The 19,546-nt window shown below is 40.9% G+C and overlaps 2 protein-coding genes across 3 annotated transcripts; both read right to left on the bottom strand.

The window, feature by feature from the left end:
- Positions 1–2,107: 2,107 nt before the first annotated feature.
- On the bottom strand, positions 2,108–6,956 carry LOC115788250 (DNA-directed RNA polymerase I subunit RPA43-like). Its single transcript, XM_030741210.1, has 4 exons — positions 6,628–6,956; positions 4,577–4,718; positions 4,076–4,284; positions 2,108–3,232 (listed from the first exon to the last, which is right to left on the bottom strand). The coding sequence occupies exons 1-4, from the start codon at positions 6,927–6,929 to the stop codon at positions 2,755–2,757; spliced, it is 1,131 nt and encodes a 376-aa protein (XP_030597070.1). The 5' UTR covers positions 6,930–6,956; the 3' UTR covers positions 2,108–2,754.
- A 4,585-nt stretch (positions 6,957–11,541) lies between these two features.
- Positions 11,542–16,690, bottom strand: LOC115788676 (transmembrane protein 196-like). 2 transcript variants are annotated; one of them, XM_030741807.1, is made up of 5 exons: positions 16,526–16,690; positions 14,305–14,361; positions 12,303–12,438; positions 11,739–11,857; positions 11,542–11,641 (listed from the first exon to the last, which is right to left on the bottom strand). In XM_030741807.1, exons 1-5 carry the CDS (start codon positions 16,688–16,690, stop codon positions 11,570–11,572), a joined length of 549 nt encoding a protein of 182 aa, XP_030597667.1. In that variant the 3' UTR covers positions 11,542–11,569. The 2 variants fall into 2 exon arrangements, with proteins under 2 accessions (XP_030597667.1, XP_030597668.1); XM_030741808.1 differs by having other exon boundaries at positions 16,544–16,690.
- Positions 16,691–19,546: the final 2,856 nt, after the last annotated feature.

Genomic DNA, 19,546 nt, shown 5'->3' with positions numbered 1-19,546 from the left:
TAAGTACAACCTTGCTGCTTCCATAAGGATTAAGAGTGCAAATATCAGCCAGGTGCTGCTAATCAAATGCACTTGATTAAATGATCATCAGCAAGTGCCAACTGCCAAGGAGGAAAGGCATCAGCAGTGATCTTAGAGAAGAAATTGTTGCTGCCCGTCAATCTGGAAAGGGTTGAAAGGCCAAACAATCTGAAGTCCATCATTGTACAGAGAGGAACATTATTCAAAAGTAGAAAACAATCAAGACAATTGCCAATCTTTCCAGGAGTGGATGTCCCAGTAAATTCACCCCAAGCTCAGACTGTGCGATGCTCAGAGAAATGGCAAAAAGGAGCTACATCTCAGACTCTGCAGGCCTCCATTAGGATGTTAAATGTTAAAGAACACTGAACAAGTATAGTTTGTTTGGAAGGGTTGCCTGGAGAAAGCCTCTTCTCTCTAAAATGAACAAGGCAGCACAGCTTAAGTTTGCAAAACAGACAAATCACAAGATTTCTGGAACAATGTGCTTTCGACAGAAGAGACCAAAGTAAAGATCTTTGGCCATAATGCACAGCGCCAGCATATCAGTACAAACATAAACACCTCATGTCAGCTGTTAAGCACAGTGGTGGAGGGGTGATAATTTGGGCACCTTGCAGTCATTGAGTCGCCCATTAACCCCTCTGTATAAGTAAGTATAAGTATTCTAGAGCCAAAGGTGAGACCATCTGTCTGACAGCTAAAGCTTGGCTGAAACTGGGTCATACAACAGGACAATGATCCAAAGCACAGCAGCAATATCTATAACAGAATGGCTGAAAAAAAGAAAAGACTGAAGTTGCTGCAATGGCCTGGTCAAAGTCCAAACCTGAACCTCCTGGTAATCCTGTAGTGGGACCTTAAGAGAGCTGTGCATAAACAAATACCTGCAAATCTCAATGAAATCAAACAACACTGTAAAGACACGTGGGCCTAAATTCCTCCACAATGATGTGAGAAATGGATAAAGTCATACAAATAACAGTTCACAGGTTGTAGTTAGTTTTTCACAGCACTGAATAGCGTCCTGTGACTGTAGATGGCCCCAGCTATATTTGTCAATGTTAGGAAGGTTTAGTTTGCTATGACAGCTACAACAGTGGAGCGGAAATTAAAGAGTAGTTCTCCCTTGGTCTCATACTGGGATGTCATATGATAATCTAAGGCCAGGCCAGGTGTTTCCAGTCTTAAAGCTGTGATAAGCTAACTGACTGATGACCATAGCTTCAGACACCAAGGTGAATAAATGTTTTCCCCACAAAACCCTTGATAAATACGGATGTGTTCATATCTTTTTCCAGCAAGTCTAGAGTTGTGTTGAAAAGTTGTTTAGAACTGGATTCTTGGACCATGTTTAATCAAACCTTTAAAAAAATTTTTTTAAATAGTTTTCCTGTAAGTCCTACTGTAAATCCTTAGCATGTGATTCATAAACAGTTAAAAAAAAAAAAAAGTTGCTTCATGATGAAGTGGTGCGTTTTTTTTTGTTTGTTTGTTTTTAAAGAGACATCACTGGCTGGTTTGGACACAAGCAGTTTTTTTTCTTTTTTTTAAACTTTACTTTGCTTTTTAAGATCTTGAAACCATCATGTGATGACTTGAACAGTATTAAATGCAGCTATCCTTTAGGGGCACCCAAAAAAAAAAAAAAAAAAAACCTCATGCAGATGACAGAAAAATAAGATCAGGTGTGACTGATGAAGATGAGCCAAGTTAATTGCATCCCCTTATCTGTCCTCTTAGGCAGCTTCCGATAAGCTCTCCAACTCTTAGCACCTCACAGCTAATTAGACTCCCCACTGAAAAGCAGGGGGATTTCTGTGTGTGTGTGTGTGGGTGGGAGTAAAGAAAACACTCAGATCTTTAGGCTTATCTCTCAGCACTTTATCACTTAACACCCTCTGGTCAGAGCAAAAGAGCCTGCTGCAGAATTTTCCATGAAAAACTGCAAAAAATACAGGAATTTATTTTTTTCTGAATCAAAGCGCTGTTCATGAAAGTGTTTACAAAACACGGGCTTTTCAAATGGTCACTGAAAAGTAGACATAATGACAACATATCAAAATAAAGAACTCTCTCAAAGAGATGAGATTCTTTTTCATTTATTTTCAGAGACTTTCTGCTCTCAGTCAAAAACAAATCCATGAAAGACAAAAGAGTGAATGACACAGCAGTAATAATTCATGATGTCACTGTCACTGTGCCTGATGCATTTCCAGGCTGCTTACTGAATACTGTGGGGTTAAGGAAGTAAAACCTTAGCAGTCATGATCAGAACAATTCATTTAAGAACTACATGGAGGCACAAGTCAAGAGATCTTGAGCTGAGCCTGGCAGTCTCAGCCATTTGTCTCTTAAAAGGTGAACAGGTACAAAAACAGCAGCATAGCAAAGGATCATCAAACTGTGTGCTGGTGGAGTTTTCACCTCTGGATTTTTGTCTGCCAGGCTGACTGTAAGAAGCAGTTTTGCCCCATCATGTGGCAGTGAGCTGGAACTACAATCCGGTGAGGTAAATCTGAAGCCTGCTCCTATCATCCTATGTCTCTGTTCTCCTGTATGTCCAATATTCTGTTCATGGAGCTGAGAAGGACCCAGCACAGGGGTAAAAATCCGGCTCTTTAATGTCTAAGGCATATTAATAATTCCTCCGAAGCCATCACTATCATTAACACATTCAGCATCTCCGCGATTATTCCAAACAATTTACTTAATTTCCAAATTTGCAAATTTTTAGGCAAACTTCTCTATTTCACCTTTTCTCTTTTTCTTTGATTTTACTGGATTGGGATCTTCACTAAAAGCTGATGTGACATCACTACCTGATTCACGTTTCCTTTTCTTGTTTGGCTTGTCACTCATGTAACCACTGGAGTCGCTCCCGTGGAGCTCCATGCGAGACAGCTCCATCTCCTCCTCTTCTTTTGCATGTTTTTCCTTCTTCTTTTTCTTCTTCTTTTTCTCACCGGCTTCGTTGCCGTTGGCCTCATCTGTTGTCCCATTTGGCTCTGGCATCACACCGCTGTCCTGCTGACAGGCAGGTATGCTTGGTATCTCTTCTGCCTCCTGTTCTTTGACCTTCTTCTTTTTCTTTTTCTTCTTGGGGGTGTCTTCAGAAGCATCCTGGGTGGCTTCTGGGTCTTCCGGTTCCTGCTCATCTGTTGGGACACTGGATCCTGTGCTCTCACACATAGCCAGCAGCTCCTGCACCCTGAGACACACAAAGACAGAATCAGGGTGTAAAAATGTATTTTCCAAAAATATATAAAAAAAATAGTTTTTACTATAAAGTTGGATTTTTTTCTTCTTCCTATGGCTGCTCCCTGTAGGGCAGTAATTCTCAAACTTTTTGGTCCTCATGTTTCATCTTCTGTTTCAGAACCTGAGCATCTTCAGCTCAGCCTTCTTCTCTAGACCATACATCACAGCAGGTCTCACTACCATCTTCCCTCACCTTCCCTTTCACTGCTGTCCTTCTACCACAAATCGCCTCTGGCATTCCTCTCTACCCTGCCTGCACTCTCTTCCTATAAAGATAGACTCACTTTTTTTTTTTTTTTTAATTTTTGGCCACAGCAGCTTTTTGTGACAGTGAAGAGAGACAGGAAATGGGGGAAAGATACAGGGACACACGGGCAAATTGGCGATGGGTCGGGACGTGAACCCGCACAGCGGCATATGTATGTGGTCGCCGGCTTCACCACTAAGCCACCCAGGCGCCCCAGACAGACTCACTTTTTAAAAATTATCTTGTGTTGCATCTAGATGATTCAGAATTTGAACAGTTTTTACTGTATCTCCAGAGTCAAGATGAAATGTGATTCAGAGACAGTTTTCCACATATTTCCCCATAACTAGAACTTCATAGGCCTTTATTTTCCTTCTGCATGCTCTAAACTATGCAAAGTGAATGACCAAGAGAAGCTGTGCCTCATCAACAAAGTCGTGCATTTGTATTTTGTTGACTAAATGCATCATTCTGTATGCTTAAATAAAGAGGACCCTGATTAGTTTTGCCCCCAAGCTACTCAAATCACCATCGCTGCACACTTACCTGGTCCTGTCCAGCCGTCCTCTGATCAGCAGCACCCCGGCAGTGTTAGCATCGAGTGCAGTCACGTGAAACTCCACATCTGCTCCGATCCTGGGCCCCGCATCCCTCCACGTTTCCACAGAAACAAGATTCGGTCTGGGAATGCTGGCGTTGAAGCAGCCGTGCACCAAGCAGCCCACATGGCTTACTCCTAATTTATTCACCTTACCCTACAAACAGAAGAATAGTGGAAAAAAAAAAAAAAAATGTCTTTCTGTGGTTTACACTTGTTAGTATTGCATTTTACCAGTAGCAGTTGAGCCCTCCCACAACAATACAGTCATATTTAAGGAAAAACTGATTTGCAGTGACCCTTCCCTTTAAAGGACACAAACGGACCCAAATCATGCCAGCTGTACAGATACTGTATGAGTTTCATCCCAGATTAATCCATTTCTGATTTTAATGTAAAGTTCTGTAAGCTAGTCTGCTTCTACCAAATAATATGAATGTAAATCTCACCTGTAGCTTCTGTCCTTTTTGGGGCTGAAAAACAATAAAGTTGGCTTCTACGTCCACGTGGATGTAGCCATTGTCATCGTAAATGTCTCCAAGTTGGCCCACTATCCTGATGTTGTCATAGGCTAAGGGGACACCATTCATTCTGAAAGAGACCATCATAACAGGTTGAACACACATGGTAGCCACAGCTGGTGTAACACAATTATCAGAATGCAGACAAAAGAAACCTTTTTTATACATAATTACAACACACACATATGAACTTGAGTGACATCCCAGATCCTATTCCTTATTCATCCCAAAGGTGTTCTATCGGGTTGAGGTCAGGACTCTGTGCAGGCCAGTCAAGTTCTTCCACACCAAACTCACTCATCCATGTCTTTATGTTCCCTGCTTTGTGCACTGGTGTGCAGTCATGTTGGAACAGGAAGGGTCCATCCCCAAACTGTTCCCACACAGTTGGGAGCATGAAATTGTCCAAAATGTCTTGGTATGCTGAAACATTAAGAGTTCCTTTCACTGGAACTAAGGGGCCGAGGACAACTCCTGAAAACTTTACACTTGGCACAGTGCAGACAAGTACCGTTCTCCTGGCAACTGCCAAACCCAGACTTGTCCATCGGATTGCCAGATGGAGAAGCGTGATTTGTCACTCCAGAAAATACGTCTCCACTGATCCAGAGTCCAGTGGCAGAGAGCTTTATACCACTGCATCTGATGCTTTGCATTGTGCTTGGTGCTGTAAGGGTTGGATACAGCTGCTCAGCCATGGAAACCCATTCTATGAAGCTCTCTACACACTGTTCTTGAGCTAATTTGAGGGCCACATGAAGTTTGGAGGTCTGTAGCAATTAACTGCAGAAAGTTGGCGACCTCTGTGCACTATGCGCCTCATGCATCCGCTGACCCCGCTCTGTGATTCTGCATGGCCTAACACTTCATGGCTGAGTTGCTGTTGTTCCCAATCACTTCCACTTTGTTATAATACCACTAACAGCTGCCTGTGGAATATTTAGTAGTGAGGAAACTTCATGACTGGACTTTTTGCACATGTGTCATCCTATCATGGTACCAGGGTGGAATTCACTGAGCTCCTGAGAGCAACCCATCCTTTCACAAATGTTTGTAGAAGCAGTCTGCATGACTAAGTTCTTGGTTTGATATACCTGTGGCCATGGAAGTGATTGGAACACCTGAATTCAATGATTTGGACAAGTGAGCGAACACGTTTGGCAATATAACATATCAGAGAGACTACAAAAAACTTTAGAAGTTTCCCAATCAACACCCTGGTTTATTCTTAAAAAGAAGGCCAGCTCAGCAACACCAAAAGTCCTGAAACACCACAGAAGACCACTAAAGTGCTTGATGACAGAACTCATTCTTTGGTTCAGAAAAAACATCAAGCCACACACTCGAGGGAGTAGGCGCAGAGAAATTGAATGTAAATACAGATGGTTTACAACAAGGTGCAAACCACTGGTTACACTTCATGAATCTTACCAGAAAACATCTAAAAGAACCTGCAGAGTTCTGAAAAAAATATTTGAGCAGATGACACGGAAGAGAGAAGTACGGAGAGGGAGAGAAACAGCTCATGATTCACATCATCTCTCAAACAGGGTGGAGGCCATGTTATGACATGGGCATGTATGGCTGCCAGTGGAACTTCGTCACCAGTGTTTATTGATGATGTGACTCTGCTCAGATTCAGCAAGATGCTGCAAAACTGATCGGACAGTAGTGCAGTGTACAGTTGCACGGTGCCATCTATGACTGCAATTCCTGGACAATTAATGAAATACTTTTATCAACCCCCTTGAATTAAAGCTGAAAATCTGCACTTCAATACGTTCTCAACCCTTGAAAGCACCATTGTTTTGTTTAGTAAGACGGGGACAGGTCTCCAAGTGTCGGTCCGACAACACAGAAGACAGCAACACAAAAACACAGAAGCCAGGCGTGATACTAGAACTCGTGTGCATGTTTGTGTACGTGGTGACGTGTGAGACACGGCTGAAAATGTTTTATTGATTAGATAAAAGCGGCACCTTTGAGAAAACTTGAGCAGCTCGGCCTCCAGCTCCTCCTTTATCCCTGTCTTCTTCTTGTTCAGATACACGGGCGGCAGGGCGATGTGTCTCCGGTGGGTGTTCATGACCAGACACGAGTACGGCGCTGACAACAGCTCCGAGGCGGCGGCGAACGACGGGATAGATAGCGGGACGGCGACCGCAGCTATTCCCGGTACAGGGGGCACTTCGGCCGTTTGGTTCAGGGCGGACGCATCGGGAATTTCACCGGATATTCTCACATGTTTTGGGTTGTCCTCAGCATGCTCGAAGTTCGCCATGCTGCTTGGGAAGACCGGAAGAGCACCGAGAGGTGACTTCCGCTGTGGGGAGCGCTGAAGAGCTGTTAAACGCATTGAAAACATTTGTGATCGTTGCCCCCTGCTGGTGACAAAGAAGAGCGCACTCCACAAAGTTAATGCCGCAGTCCTATTATACATTTTTTACTTTAGATTCCAAAACTTTAAGTGATAATTGTCAAAAAAAATTGCTTTATTGTTGTGTTTTGATAAATAAATAATCCAAAATGCCTAAAAACATCAGACAGTATGCAGAATTTTATAACCTACTGCACCTTCTGTGTGCAGAGCACAGACTGAATCACCAAAATACTTTTACAGCCCTTAATGATGATAAATGAGTGACTACAGACTCCATGGCTGTTTAAGGCTAGTCTGTGTACAGTAATGCTTTAATGTTTCCTGGCATGTAGATGGATTTAAATATTGCATGTGGCCAAAGTGGCCGTTAGTTTAAATAATTAATGTCCAGTCTAACATGGTAAACATTCTGAGTACCTATTTCATTGGCATGGTGTTAATTTTTAAATAAAATTTAGTTCTGCAATGTAGCTGCAACAATAGATAAATATATCCTTCCATCCATCCATCCATCCATCCACTAGGAGACTAGTGTTATTCTTTGAAAAACAAATTGTACAATGATCACATAGAAAAGCCAGAGCCATGCAATATTCAAAGGCAGCAAAGTTGTTCTAAACGCACAGAGTGACAAGAAGGGTCCGGCAAATCATTTTTGTCCCAGGCACTTATCAGGTTGATCTATGGAAGCTTTTTTCAGCCATGGAAAAAAGTTCTTTCTTTTTTTTTTTTTTGCCATCTGTAAGTCAAAATATTGGGTTATTATCTCAGAAATTTGTCTTACTAGCTCAAACTGCTAAGAAAGTCATTTGAAAGTAAGAAAATAAGTTGAAAGTTTGTGTTATTAAGTTGAAATTTTAACACAATATCTTGAAATTTTGACTTAGATCTTCTGGCATCTCTCTCTCTCTTTTTTTTTTTTAGTGGCAGAAACAAGCTTCCATAATTTAACTCTTGCTTTTTGCAGTTTTAAAATCCAGATTTTACATTCACCAGCTTAACTTTAGATTTTGGACAAAATTTTACCAAATAAAAATGAGCAGCATGTGGCTGTGCTATTGTAAGCAGCTGTCCTGTGATGGTCTTTGTCATGTAAACTACAAGTTATGCAGTGACAAGCCTGCCAGGGATGCTGAAAGGCAACTCTTGTGGTAGGAGATGGTCATTGATTCTGTATCCTGTTCATACCTGCAGAGCCACATTAAGATCATTAGGGTGACCTGAGGTGTCAATTAGTGCAACTAGTGCAGTGTTTCCAGCCATACACACAGGCGCATGCACTGAAAATTATCCTGACACATGCACAGATGAATCTAGTGTTACTATTTTCTGACAGAGCAGCACCACAGGAGGTCACATGATTCAGCGTTTCTACCTCTTTAACACACACACACACACACACACACACACACACACACACACACATACACTCATAGGAATCACAGATCCGGTGCTCTGTAAGGAACCACAGCCTACTCCTGTCTGTTGTCACGGTGATAAATAGTGACGTAGTTTTTTAGCACCCAGCGCGGCTTCTGCTGCAGTGGGCCCAGTCAACACACACACACATAAATGCACACACATCTCTGCTTGGGGGCTATCTGTTGGTGGCAAACACTGTAATGAGGTGCTGAGCAGCAATGATGCTGTCAGAGCTTATCTCCACAAGAGGTCACAGCTGTGTGTGTGTGTGTGTGTCTGTGTGTGTGTGTGTGTGTGGGGGGGGGGGGGGGGGGGGGGGTACAGGGTTTATTGCGTTTCTTCTTCTGCTTTGTGAAGCAGTCTGTACTCTCAGGTCTGACGTCTGCTATAAAACTGATTTACTTCATCCCTTAACTTTACGATGAGTGTGGGAACCCTGAACAGCATCATCATTGTGTTAAACTGTGGTCTCATAGGAATGCAGTGGCTTTCTAAATTGATTATGCTCACAGTGTGGTCGCTATGGAGGACTGAAACTGCCAAAATCTAAAATTAAAATAAATATATGATCATATAAATAAATTTATGTCATTACATGCATATTAAATATTTTGGATATTAAAATGTTTGAATTTATAGAAGTTGATGTATTTATGTTTGTTTTAACTCCCCTGTTATGTACTTTCCAATACATAATTTAGAAATGATTTAATAAATAAAATAGCACAAAATGGAAAGGAAATAAATAGAAACCAAATGCAAATATATGCATAAGCCATTTATGTCACAGTTGAAAAATTGGATGCATTAATTTGTTTTTATTATTAATTGATGAATTTAATTACACATTAACCTACAGGAACTCCATGGTTACATGGGTGTCACAAAGTATATAAATGTTCTGGAAAATTATCCTTCTCTTTAACTCATGAAGCCCTGTAAGTGGCATCTAGGAAACACCATGTGATCATGTGACACTGTGAGAATTCCCTATGACATAATTTCCAAAATAGTGGCAAGCCAAGTTAGCACTCCTGACAGAACTAGTTATTTATAAAGGGCTTTAAAAAACTGACAAGTTGCTGTGTAACGATATGTTGAATAAGTTGAATTTCATAATGTGACAAAGATGTTGCAACAGTCCTGATAACTGGCTAATTTCCCTACATGCTGCTTTGATCTTGGCCTTTAGTCTCCTTCTCCATGGAGGAGCATCTCCATGCTCGCTGTTGCTGTGGTATTTGATCTATAGATTAGCTGGTTGGTTTCAGTGATGGCTGAAGTAGGGATTGTCCGTAATGCTGCATTCGCATCTTCTAGTAGACTTTCAGAGGGCACGTCACATAGTCTCGGTAATCGGCCACGAGGGGGTCCAGGTTTCCAGTTTAGCCATGATCTTATTTTTCAGGTCAGCTGCTCTGGCGTTCAATGTACTAGTTGTTTTTGGGGCTTGGTACCCATGTGTGGGAATGATGATATCACCCACTTCTTTCTGTATGGGTCTCTGTAAAATGCCAAGAAATCATGCACGCTTCGGAAATGAAACAAGGTGTCCCATGGTGGATGGCAACCATTTTCAGACCTTGCTGACATCTCTAAATTTCACTGACAATGCAGATTTGAAGATCTGAAATCTACAACATAAGATTGTTCAGTTTTTTTAAATATACATCTACAGTAGCATGTAGAAAAGACATCCATTATAAAGCAGCCTTAATTCTTTTTAGTTTTTATGCATTTTTTGAGCTGTAAAATATAAATCTGGAAAATAATTTGTCAATAAACGCAACTAGCAATGTTTGACATACATTATACAAAGACAAAAATATGTTTCCATGCAAAAAAGTTGTAAAGCTGTTTGATTTTCCAATTAGATTCCAGTGTAACATTTATATAATATTTCAGATATTTAATAATAATAATAAAAATACCTTTAATTTATAACGCACTTTACATTTTAAAAAACCTCAAAGTGCTACAAAACAAAAAACATTATAACAAACAGTAAAAATACAAAACACACTAAGTAACAGACCATGGTGTAAATTAAAATACACCAGGGTGCAGATAAAATAGATATTTGAGAGTAATGTGCAGTATTATTTAATTTTTTAAAACTGGATCTGGATAAAGCTGGATTCTTGAGCCATTTAGATATGGTTCTCCACAGTGTGCAACTTTACCACATGTGATTTTAACCTTTGTGTTTTACGATTACCTACAATGATTTAGTGCATTGATTAAAATGTTACAATGTGGCTACTAACTGAGAAGTAACTCACATCACATTTTTACTGAGTGCTTACATACTGTGAACATCTCCACAAACGCACACAGACAGACAACTATGTGAGTAAAAAGGCTAAGCTTATGTTGTGATCATAAAACCATATTCATCCTGCTGCTCTTTAACAGTGCAGCAATAAAACAACAAAAAAACCATGCAAATTTTTCCATATCTTTTATTTGGTCATAATTGAGTTGAATGAACTTTGTAAGAAGCATTATAAAAATATGTTTGATTTACAAGCATGGATATACAGTACAGTACTTTGTGCATTACTGTATTTTTCTTTATCTCAAAGCATTCCATTATCAGATGATACATACAGTTTACCAAAGGCTATCTCAAGATCTGCATTCCATAAACCAATAACAACACAGAGAGAGAGAATAAGGACGATGAGACTGAAATAGCTCTTCGAGACACGTGAATCAGCCGCATGCTTAATTTGTGCTCATCACTTTGATCTGACTGGATGAAATGTACCCTTCCTGCTCATAGATCGGATGATTTCACGCAGATGTCTGTCACAGGATTTGTCATCCAAATGGCAGCTCACCATCCTGGCTTTGGTTTGTGTTAAACTGAAGGTATTTAAACACATGTTTGCATAATATTTAGAAGCCTAACTGGTGCCCTCATGCTGTCCATTTTACTCAGTCAGCTGGTAAAAGGCTTCCAAGGCGAGAAACCTGGTTCAGTTCCTGCAGTCAGGATACAGTTAAATGCATCCTATATGTAGAGTCTCATACACAGAGTGAAGTACAAGCTGTATGTGACTATTTTAGTAACTGTTCCTGTTTTGCTGTGCAAGTCACCTTCTGGTGAGACTTCATCAAGGAGATGCCGCGGTGTGTCCATTGTAGGAGATCTGAGGAATACCATTACTGGAGTTGTCCAGGACCTCCTGTTAGGGACACACACACACACACACACACACACACACAAACCTACTTAACATACACTTTTTCCAGTTATTGAAGATAAATTATTTTCCTCACTACCTTCTCAGTCATCTCATGGGAATGATGCAGTGAGTGTTCCCTCTCCAAGAACATCCTCTGCTGCTCAGAGCTTGCCAGGCGACAGGTTAGCCACGTGGATAATGTACAGGACGAGATCCCTGGACAAGACAGGAAAAGGAAATTTTACGCAGAATTTTCATAGGGAAATCCACAGCCCCCAGAGGATACATCACAAGCCTGTGATCCTGCAATGTCCTCTGAACCAAAGTCTGTTTATGGGCTGTATAAAAAATGGATGTAGCCTTTGGTTAAAAGTGAAGCCAATGTTGTAGCACCTCTTCCGATTGCAATTATATAGTTATCCATCCATAATGGGCTTATAGACTCAATTGCTAGCTGTTTACGTTTTAAATTATAGTCCCATTCATATCCTTGTAGGACATTTAGTCCCTTTCAGACACTTGAACAAAGACTAAAAACATTCTTCTATTATGATAGAAAATAGACAAAAAAAATGCAGCAGACTTGAATTGTTTTCAGTTGCATCACATCATAGTGTGTTAGGTCTTGCATCCTTGTTTATGTTATTTTTTTTTTTTTTACCTAGACAGGCCAGAGTCATTGCAGCCAGGTGGATTGATTGCATCTTGTCTGGCCGTTTGTTCAGTGCCCGAACAAACTGGACGTTTAAGATCCCACCAATGAGGCCACAGATGCAGCATGCTGAAAAGAGGATCATCTGAAAGACAGGGCAGACGGGGGCGATGTTAATGCAAACAGCAAAATTGATATCTTATCAACAAATCTGTAAACAAAGTGACAAAATGTGATGAGATAGGAGCCACACGAACTACTATCGACCTTCCATCGCCATCACGCTGCTGGTTTGGGCCGAGGCTGTGGTGATGAGTAATGCGTAGCAGTCAAAATAAATCTCATTCGCTATTAGAAAATTGGATCACTCTCAAAGCCGGCTGTCCTTTCCAGAAGAAATGTGTGGCTCGTAAATGTGCTTGCATCACTCACTTGCTGTATTTGTGTGTGTGTCTGATTTGTGTGTCTAATGAATCACATTTTTTACAGATTATTTCTTTGTGTCCTGTATCAGAACCAAGAAAAACTAACACCCAGTTTGAGAATCCTATTTCTTTTGTATTTGATTTTATTTGGTAGAATCTCATGACAAAATAATTGCACTTTCATAGCCTCAAAATAACAAAATCCAGATGATTCATTTACTTCCTGCTAACCGTGAATGTGTTTGTTTTGCATCTGGAGAGCGGGTCATCTTTCACTGCTCCCTGTGCAGATGCCGTTAGTGCCTTTAACCGCATGGAAAAGGGCGTCTCCTATTTCAGTCGTTACCCAGTGAAGTGTGGAAAGTGGCTGGCAGGGGTCCGGAGCCACACCAGCCTAATGCAATCATCACCCCACAGGCAGACATGGAGGGAGGGAGGGCGGGGGATGGTAGGAGATGAGGAGAGGAAGATCGAGAGGAAGATGGAGAGGAAGATGGAGAGAGTCGCAGCATCGAAATGGCAGTGAGGATAGAGTGAATGGAGAAGATGGACAGGTGATAGTGATGAAAAAAGGCAAAGGCATGAGTAGGAGGAGATGGACGCAAAGACAAAAGTTGGACAGGGCGAAATGGAGGGAAAGAAAGGTTGAGGGATGTCTCTGTTACAGCAGATTGCGCTGACATTGATCCATCATTAGTGTCCTCCCTGCAGGAGACAGCGAGTCAGAGAGAAACACCAGGACTGGGAGCTACTGAGAGACTGTAAAAAAGACAGAAAGAGTGACAGAAAGGGAAGAGAGGTGACTGCCTGCCTCCTCTTATTTCCTCAGATGTCTTTCTCAGAGCCCACTGACTGCACCTGCTCATGGACCACACACACACACACACACACACACACACACACACACACACACACACACACACACACACACACACACACACACACACACACACACACCTTTGGGAGTTCTTTCCTGGTCAATTATGCAGACCTTGTGCATGCTTTCAGTATCCTCGATACAGAGCATATGTATTTATCTAAGGAGTATGTCTGAATCTATTCTGAACTTTATTTCCAGTTAGAGTTGCATCTGACGTCCACAACAGAAGACATGTGTGTCATATTTCCAGCAAAATACTGAATGAAATCGAGATGAGAAGATAATTGTCTGCACGGCTGCAGCCAGGTGACAGTTAGCTTGGCTGAGTTCAGAGACATGGAAACAAAGCTAATAAATCCACCTTGTTTACCAGCAAAGGCCACAGACTACTACTTAGTAGTTCTCAAACCATTTCCTGCTGTCTCTGCCTAATTCCTGGCAACTGGTACTAACCTGGAAATACCTCAGCACCAACTTCTTAAATGACTTTTTCGTCATATGAATCACTACCTAGTGAGCTGGAGTGTACTTAAAGTTGGATTTTGGTACCTTGGTACCCATTCCCACCCCCACTTCACCCATTCAGCATATCATTACACAGCATTTGCATAGAAAAGGCCTCATGCTATTTATATACCATAGACTAATAGACATTAAAAAAAAGGAAACTACTTAAAGAAATAAACCCTGGCCGGTATGTACTTACAATAAGGCCTGTCCTTTTTCGAGCACACAGCACTCCACACATCCCACAGACCAGAAACTGGAAACAGAGCAGGACAGCACATTTATAAATTAAGAACTCCGTGACTTCAAGTTAGTTAGTCATGAGAAATTTTGGATAATTTTAAGGTGACCATCCCTGACGGGACAACAAGAAATGCTGACAATATAGTCATAATGATTAGTTATTCACATGGAATTAGTAGTGTGTGATCACAGGAAATCATATTGTTCTGTGTCAGAAATTTAGCCTGAACTGTTACAGTTGTATTATGCTGGCAGAGAGAGCTTAAAAGTAGGCCAACCTGGGGAACTACAAGCTGCACCGCTTTCCAGAAGGATGTTGGTGGCAGTAGTTACCATGTAAAAGGAGACTAAAAGGAGGGATGTCCTCTTGTTTTAAAATAATATTATTTAAATATTTCTAGTCTGTCTCTCTCTGTAAGCCTTGTGACCTGTCCACGGTGTACCCTGCATCTCACTCTATGGCAGCTGGGATAGACTCCAGCCCCACCCCAACCCCGAAATGGATAAGTGGAATAAAGTGGATAAATGGATGGATAAGTATTTCTAAGAGCCAGGTACACTTATTAGAGTTCCTCTTAAGCTTTTACCTCTTTATAAAGTCTCCTATCCATAAATCAAGTTTGTTTAGTTGACCACTTCTCTTGTTTAAGAAAAAAAAATCTCATAGATCATTTTTGCTGCTCATTACAGTTACAGAGACAAACAGTTGCATTGTTCTGAAACACTGTCACAACTTAAGCCAAAGTCACAGAAATGCACAGAAAAATATCATAAATGAATGATGATCATTGTCCCATTTCAACACAGCTTAACACTAAAGGCTGGAGATTCAGTGTCCTGTGAGGACAGCGGTCAATGGGTTCTAATAATTCCCAGGTCCTGAAAGAACACTGAAACTTTTGGACAGTCGTGAGAATGGGTGGCTGACTCAGCAAACAGGGCTCAACAACTGTGGTTGAACTCACAGACAACCCATTGCATAACATCTTTGCAGGAACTTCATCTACGCTGCTGGACTCACGCACACTTTAAGTGCATTCACACTCAAATATACAACCTATGTACTCTGATCAGCAAATGCTTCTTTCCTCTTTCTGTCTGATGCATGTCCACATGTTTACACCTCAGCAGTCTTTCAAAGCCTACGTCTCACACTAATAATGTGATATAGATATGATTCTTTGTGACTCATAGTGCCACAGCCCCAGGCATTTATAGTAATTCTCAGCTATAACTGCTGACAGGTAGGTTATATTTCCCCTGCTTGAGCGTCTGTCACCGTAAAGCAGATGATTCAAGGTATATGGCTGCTTAAGATGCCAGAAACTAAACTTTTAACTGTTCAGTGGCAAAATCAAGACAATGAGGCTCAGAGCAGCGCAAGAACAGGAGGAGACACGTTCAACTGACTGAGAGGATGATGGGTCTAAAAGCCCCGACCCTTCCAAGCAATGAGCAGCAAATCAAGCATGAATTAATGAAGCCAATCTTTAGCTCCAGTACAGCAGGCCAAATGGCCGCGTGTCTGCTTGACTTTTATAGGCAAATAACACATGAAGCTGTGTCAGCAAAACCACTCGCGGTCTGGATGCTAAAATGTGGTCACGTGGCAGTATTCAGTTTGAAAAGTAAACAGCCACAAATACAGACATAAATTCCATCCCTCATCTGTCTCAGACTAAGATTTTCTGTGAGCAGAATGGATTTCTGCTGCAATTGATTGATTGCAGCCTAAATAAGAACAATATTTGTAATAAATTCATTTTAGGGATGTTTTAGGAAATAAAATACTAGTTTGTTTTCTGGTTTTTCAGTAATTTTAAGCATTTTATTAAATAAAATATCAACATTAACCTAGGTAGTGTATTTTATGGTATATGTGTATTAGATCTTTTAATATCAGCCTCTGACATCTAATCATTGACTATCATAACCATGACTCTTGCTTTAGCCTTTATATAATGAGATCATGTTCCCCTATTTTAATTTTAATGCTTACAAACATACAGCATTTACTGCCTCAAAAGCACTCTCTACAAATGGGGGTTTACAAAGAGGAAGGCAGTTCCCTTGAGTTTAAAGTATGTCTCATCTTTCCGCACCATCCATGGAAATACTTATCCTCTTGGGAAGTAAACAAGAAAAAAGTAGCGACAAGAGTTGTTCCCAGGACGTACACAGAGTCCACTCCAGACGGGAGAAGCGTCTCCCTGCTGCGGTTTACGATCACCCCGGACCCAGCTAATGCCCACAGCTCCCAGGACGATGCTCGCCACACCCAGGCCCACCTCCACCACGGACAGCAGGAGCAGGCTCCACAGAATCTTGCGGCTGGAGCACATTCTGCCCCGGGCATCTCTCCAGCTACAGCAGGAAGAGGCGCTGAGACAGGACTCCGCTTCTCGATGCTCTGAGGGCGGCGCTGCTCTACTGCTTCATAACCGGCTGAAAGAGATGAAAAAGTATATCCACGTGCAAACGAAAGAAGAGAGAACTTGCAGAAGAGGATAACAAACTATTTAAACACGGAGGAGGGAAAAGGTTGTCTCGCTGGTTGGAGATTGCCGTAATAAATGAGCGTTCCGCTGAAGTTCCCCCGTGCGTCTGTAACGCATCGCGCTGTCCAAGGTACTTAAGCGCCACAGCGCGAGCACACGCACACACACACACACACACACACACACACACACACACACACACACACACACACACACACACACAAATAAACAGCGATTCACGCATGCACATCCAGGGCCGTTACTAAGAGGTCGTGAGACTCAACCTCCGCCCCCAGCGATGGAAATGATAGTTCTGCTGATATATAAACTGAGTTTTGTTCAGCTTCTGGTGTTTAACGAAAGTAACCCACAAACAAGAAGCAACTTTCAGTTATACGTAGATAACTAGGATTTATAAAGGGATATAAGAGAATAGAGAATAAAAGACATGAGCAAATTAAAAAAGAAAAAGCACTAATGCCTAAATTAGGTTATAAAAATCTGTGTCAAAAACAATTGTTCAGTTCTTGTTTGCTTTTGTTTGCTTTCTTCAGATATATATAGAAACTCAGTTTTTGTTCTCTTTATATATTATTCCCAGCTTTGAGTAATAGATTTATTCACCTCAGTGTCTTCAGTGATATTTATTGACAAGGCAACATCTCATGCCACTGCTCTTCCAGCAAGTGCATACTATAGCTACAACCAGAAACTAACCGTTTTCCCACTCTTCTGCCCTCCTCCTCCAGTATTCTATTCCTGGGTTTTATTCCCGTTCCTTAGAGTTTCACTTGAAGGAAGTTGTGATTTAATGTGGTTACCTTAATAACACTGAACACCAAATTAGCGTCTGCTATAATCTCTGCTCTATCAGCTCATTAATATTTAATCAAGATGGCAAATATTGAGTGCCAGTTATTAATGTAATCTGCAGCTGATGCAAATTTAACCCCTCATTTCTTTATATGTTGCTAGAAAAATGGGAAATAGGAGCATCGATTTATTGAAACACATAAAAACATAAATAGAAATACAGTATATAATTTAAAAACAGAATTTGTACAATTCTAATGAGTTTGAAAGTCAATATTTGGTATGACCACCTTTATTCTTCAACACAGCCTGAACTCTTCGAGGCAAATGCTCATATAATTTCTTTAAGTAGTCTTCAGGAACAGTTCTCCAGGCTTGCTGAAGGACATTCAAATCTCTTTTTTGGATGCTGGCTGCCTTTTGTTTTGTTCTCTGTCAAGATGATCCCACACTGCTTCAAAAATGCTGAAATTTCTAATTTAGATTCATCACTCCATAAGACCTGTTGCCACTGGTGGCATACCTCAGCCTTTTCTTTCTGTTTCACTTCCTTAAACATGGCTTTTTAACAACCACCGTTCCACTGAGACCTTTTCTGATGAGGCTTTGTTAAACAGTATATGGATCAACTGCATCTCTCAGGTTCTGTATCAGGTCTTTGCTGGATTTTAGTTCGTTTTTCTTTAAGGACATGATATTCATCTGCTGTATGTAGTTTTCAGGCCTGCCAATTTTTCTGTTGTCCTCTAATTGTCCAGTTTCGGCCAAGACATGCTGAATTTTCAGCTAATAGCTGAGAATCACCTTGTTGGTGCAAAAATACTATTTCATGCCTCTCAAACTGTGTGATCTTTGGCATTTTTCATAGATTCAACAAAATAAATGTAAACAAATCATGCATTTTTATGCACATAAATACAATCCAACATTTTTACATTCAAATGCATGTTAAACGTTAAGTTTTAATGCTCCTCAAAGGTTTTAAGTTTTAAGATTTGGCAAGTTTTTATTTCTATCCAGACAATCACATGCTATGTCCAAAGAAGTCTGATAGACATAAAAGACCATAAGTCACTGCGAACAGTGGGTGTGGCCATTAATTCCTTTGAGGTAAAGTATTGTCTTACCTTTTCAGTCATTTCAGTTAAAGAGATAAACTTTCTGCCATGATCACAGAATGTTTATACAGATGAACCTGTCCCTAGAAATATTCCAGGTTTACAATCACTCTTGGTCAAAGAACATGCAGACTGCAGCTGTATACTGTACTGTTGCTTGATCCCTTTGCAAAGATAAGTAAAACTCACAAGACAACCTGGTATATACTGTAAGTAACAAAGCACAATATTGTTTTTTAACAGACATTTGTTTGCGTCTTGGAGATTGGTGCTTAGATGCTGTATATTTTCTTTGTGATGCCAACTAGAACTGCATTGATTTCAGTGAAAATCAAAGTCAAGGTTTCAAGACACCATCATTTTCCCAGCCTTTTCAAAAGCCGGGAGCTGTTTCAGTCATCCCACACACCTCCTTTCTCACTAAGTAAAATCAAAACATTTGACCCTACCTCCAGGAGATGGTAGAGCCTGCCAAACCCCATAAACACAATTAACTGATTCTGGCTTTTTATGTGTTTTCTGCACATAAAGGTTTCTAACTGATTAATGATCAATGATCAATGGACACAGAGTAAGCAGCTGCTAATGATACAGAATCATCGAGCTGTATTAATGTACGCTCTGCTGTTTCAGGGGAGTGTTTACTCTGAGAACTCAACATGAGTTCCCATCCAGTGTCAGCTGCTAGAGATGAACGGCATGGTGAACATGCAAGGACCATAATGTTCTCTTTAGGCTGTAGTGTATATGTAATCAACTTCTGATCACT

This window comes from Archocentrus centrarchus, chromosome 11 (assembly GCF_007364275.1).
Source record: "Archocentrus centrarchus isolate MPI-CPG fArcCen1 chromosome 11, fArcCen1, whole genome shotgun sequence".
NCBI classification, from domain to species: Eukaryota; Metazoa; Chordata; class Actinopteri; order Cichliformes; family Cichlidae; genus Archocentrus; species Archocentrus centrarchus.
This window is presented reverse-complemented; position numbering and strand designations above follow the sequence as displayed.

Coding starts and splice junctions, on each gene's coding strand:
- LOC115788250 (XM_030741210.1), bottom strand. CDS start 6,929: ATGGCGAACTTCGAGCATGCTGAGGACAACCCAAAACATGTGAGAATA. Junction 4,719..6,627: donor CTGCTCAAGTTTTCTCAAAG/GTGCCGCTTTTA, acceptor GGTCTCTTTCAG/AATGAATGGTGTCCCCTTAG. Junction 4,285..4,576: donor AAAAAGGACAGAAGCTACAG/GTGAGATTTACA, acceptor TTCTGTTTGTAG/GGTAAGGTGAATAAATTAGG.
- LOC115788676 (XM_030741807.1), bottom strand. CDS start 16,690: ATGTGCTCCAGCCGCAAGATTCTGTGGAGCCTGCTCCTGCTGTCCGTG. Junction 14,362..16,525: donor CCGTCTGGAGTGGACTCTGT/GTACGTCCTGGG, acceptor CTCTGTTTCCAG/TTTCTGGTCTGTGGGATGTG. Junction 11,642..11,738: donor CCCATGAGATGACTGAGAAG/GTAGTGAGGAAA, acceptor TGTCCCTAACAG/GAGGTCCTGGACAACTCCAG.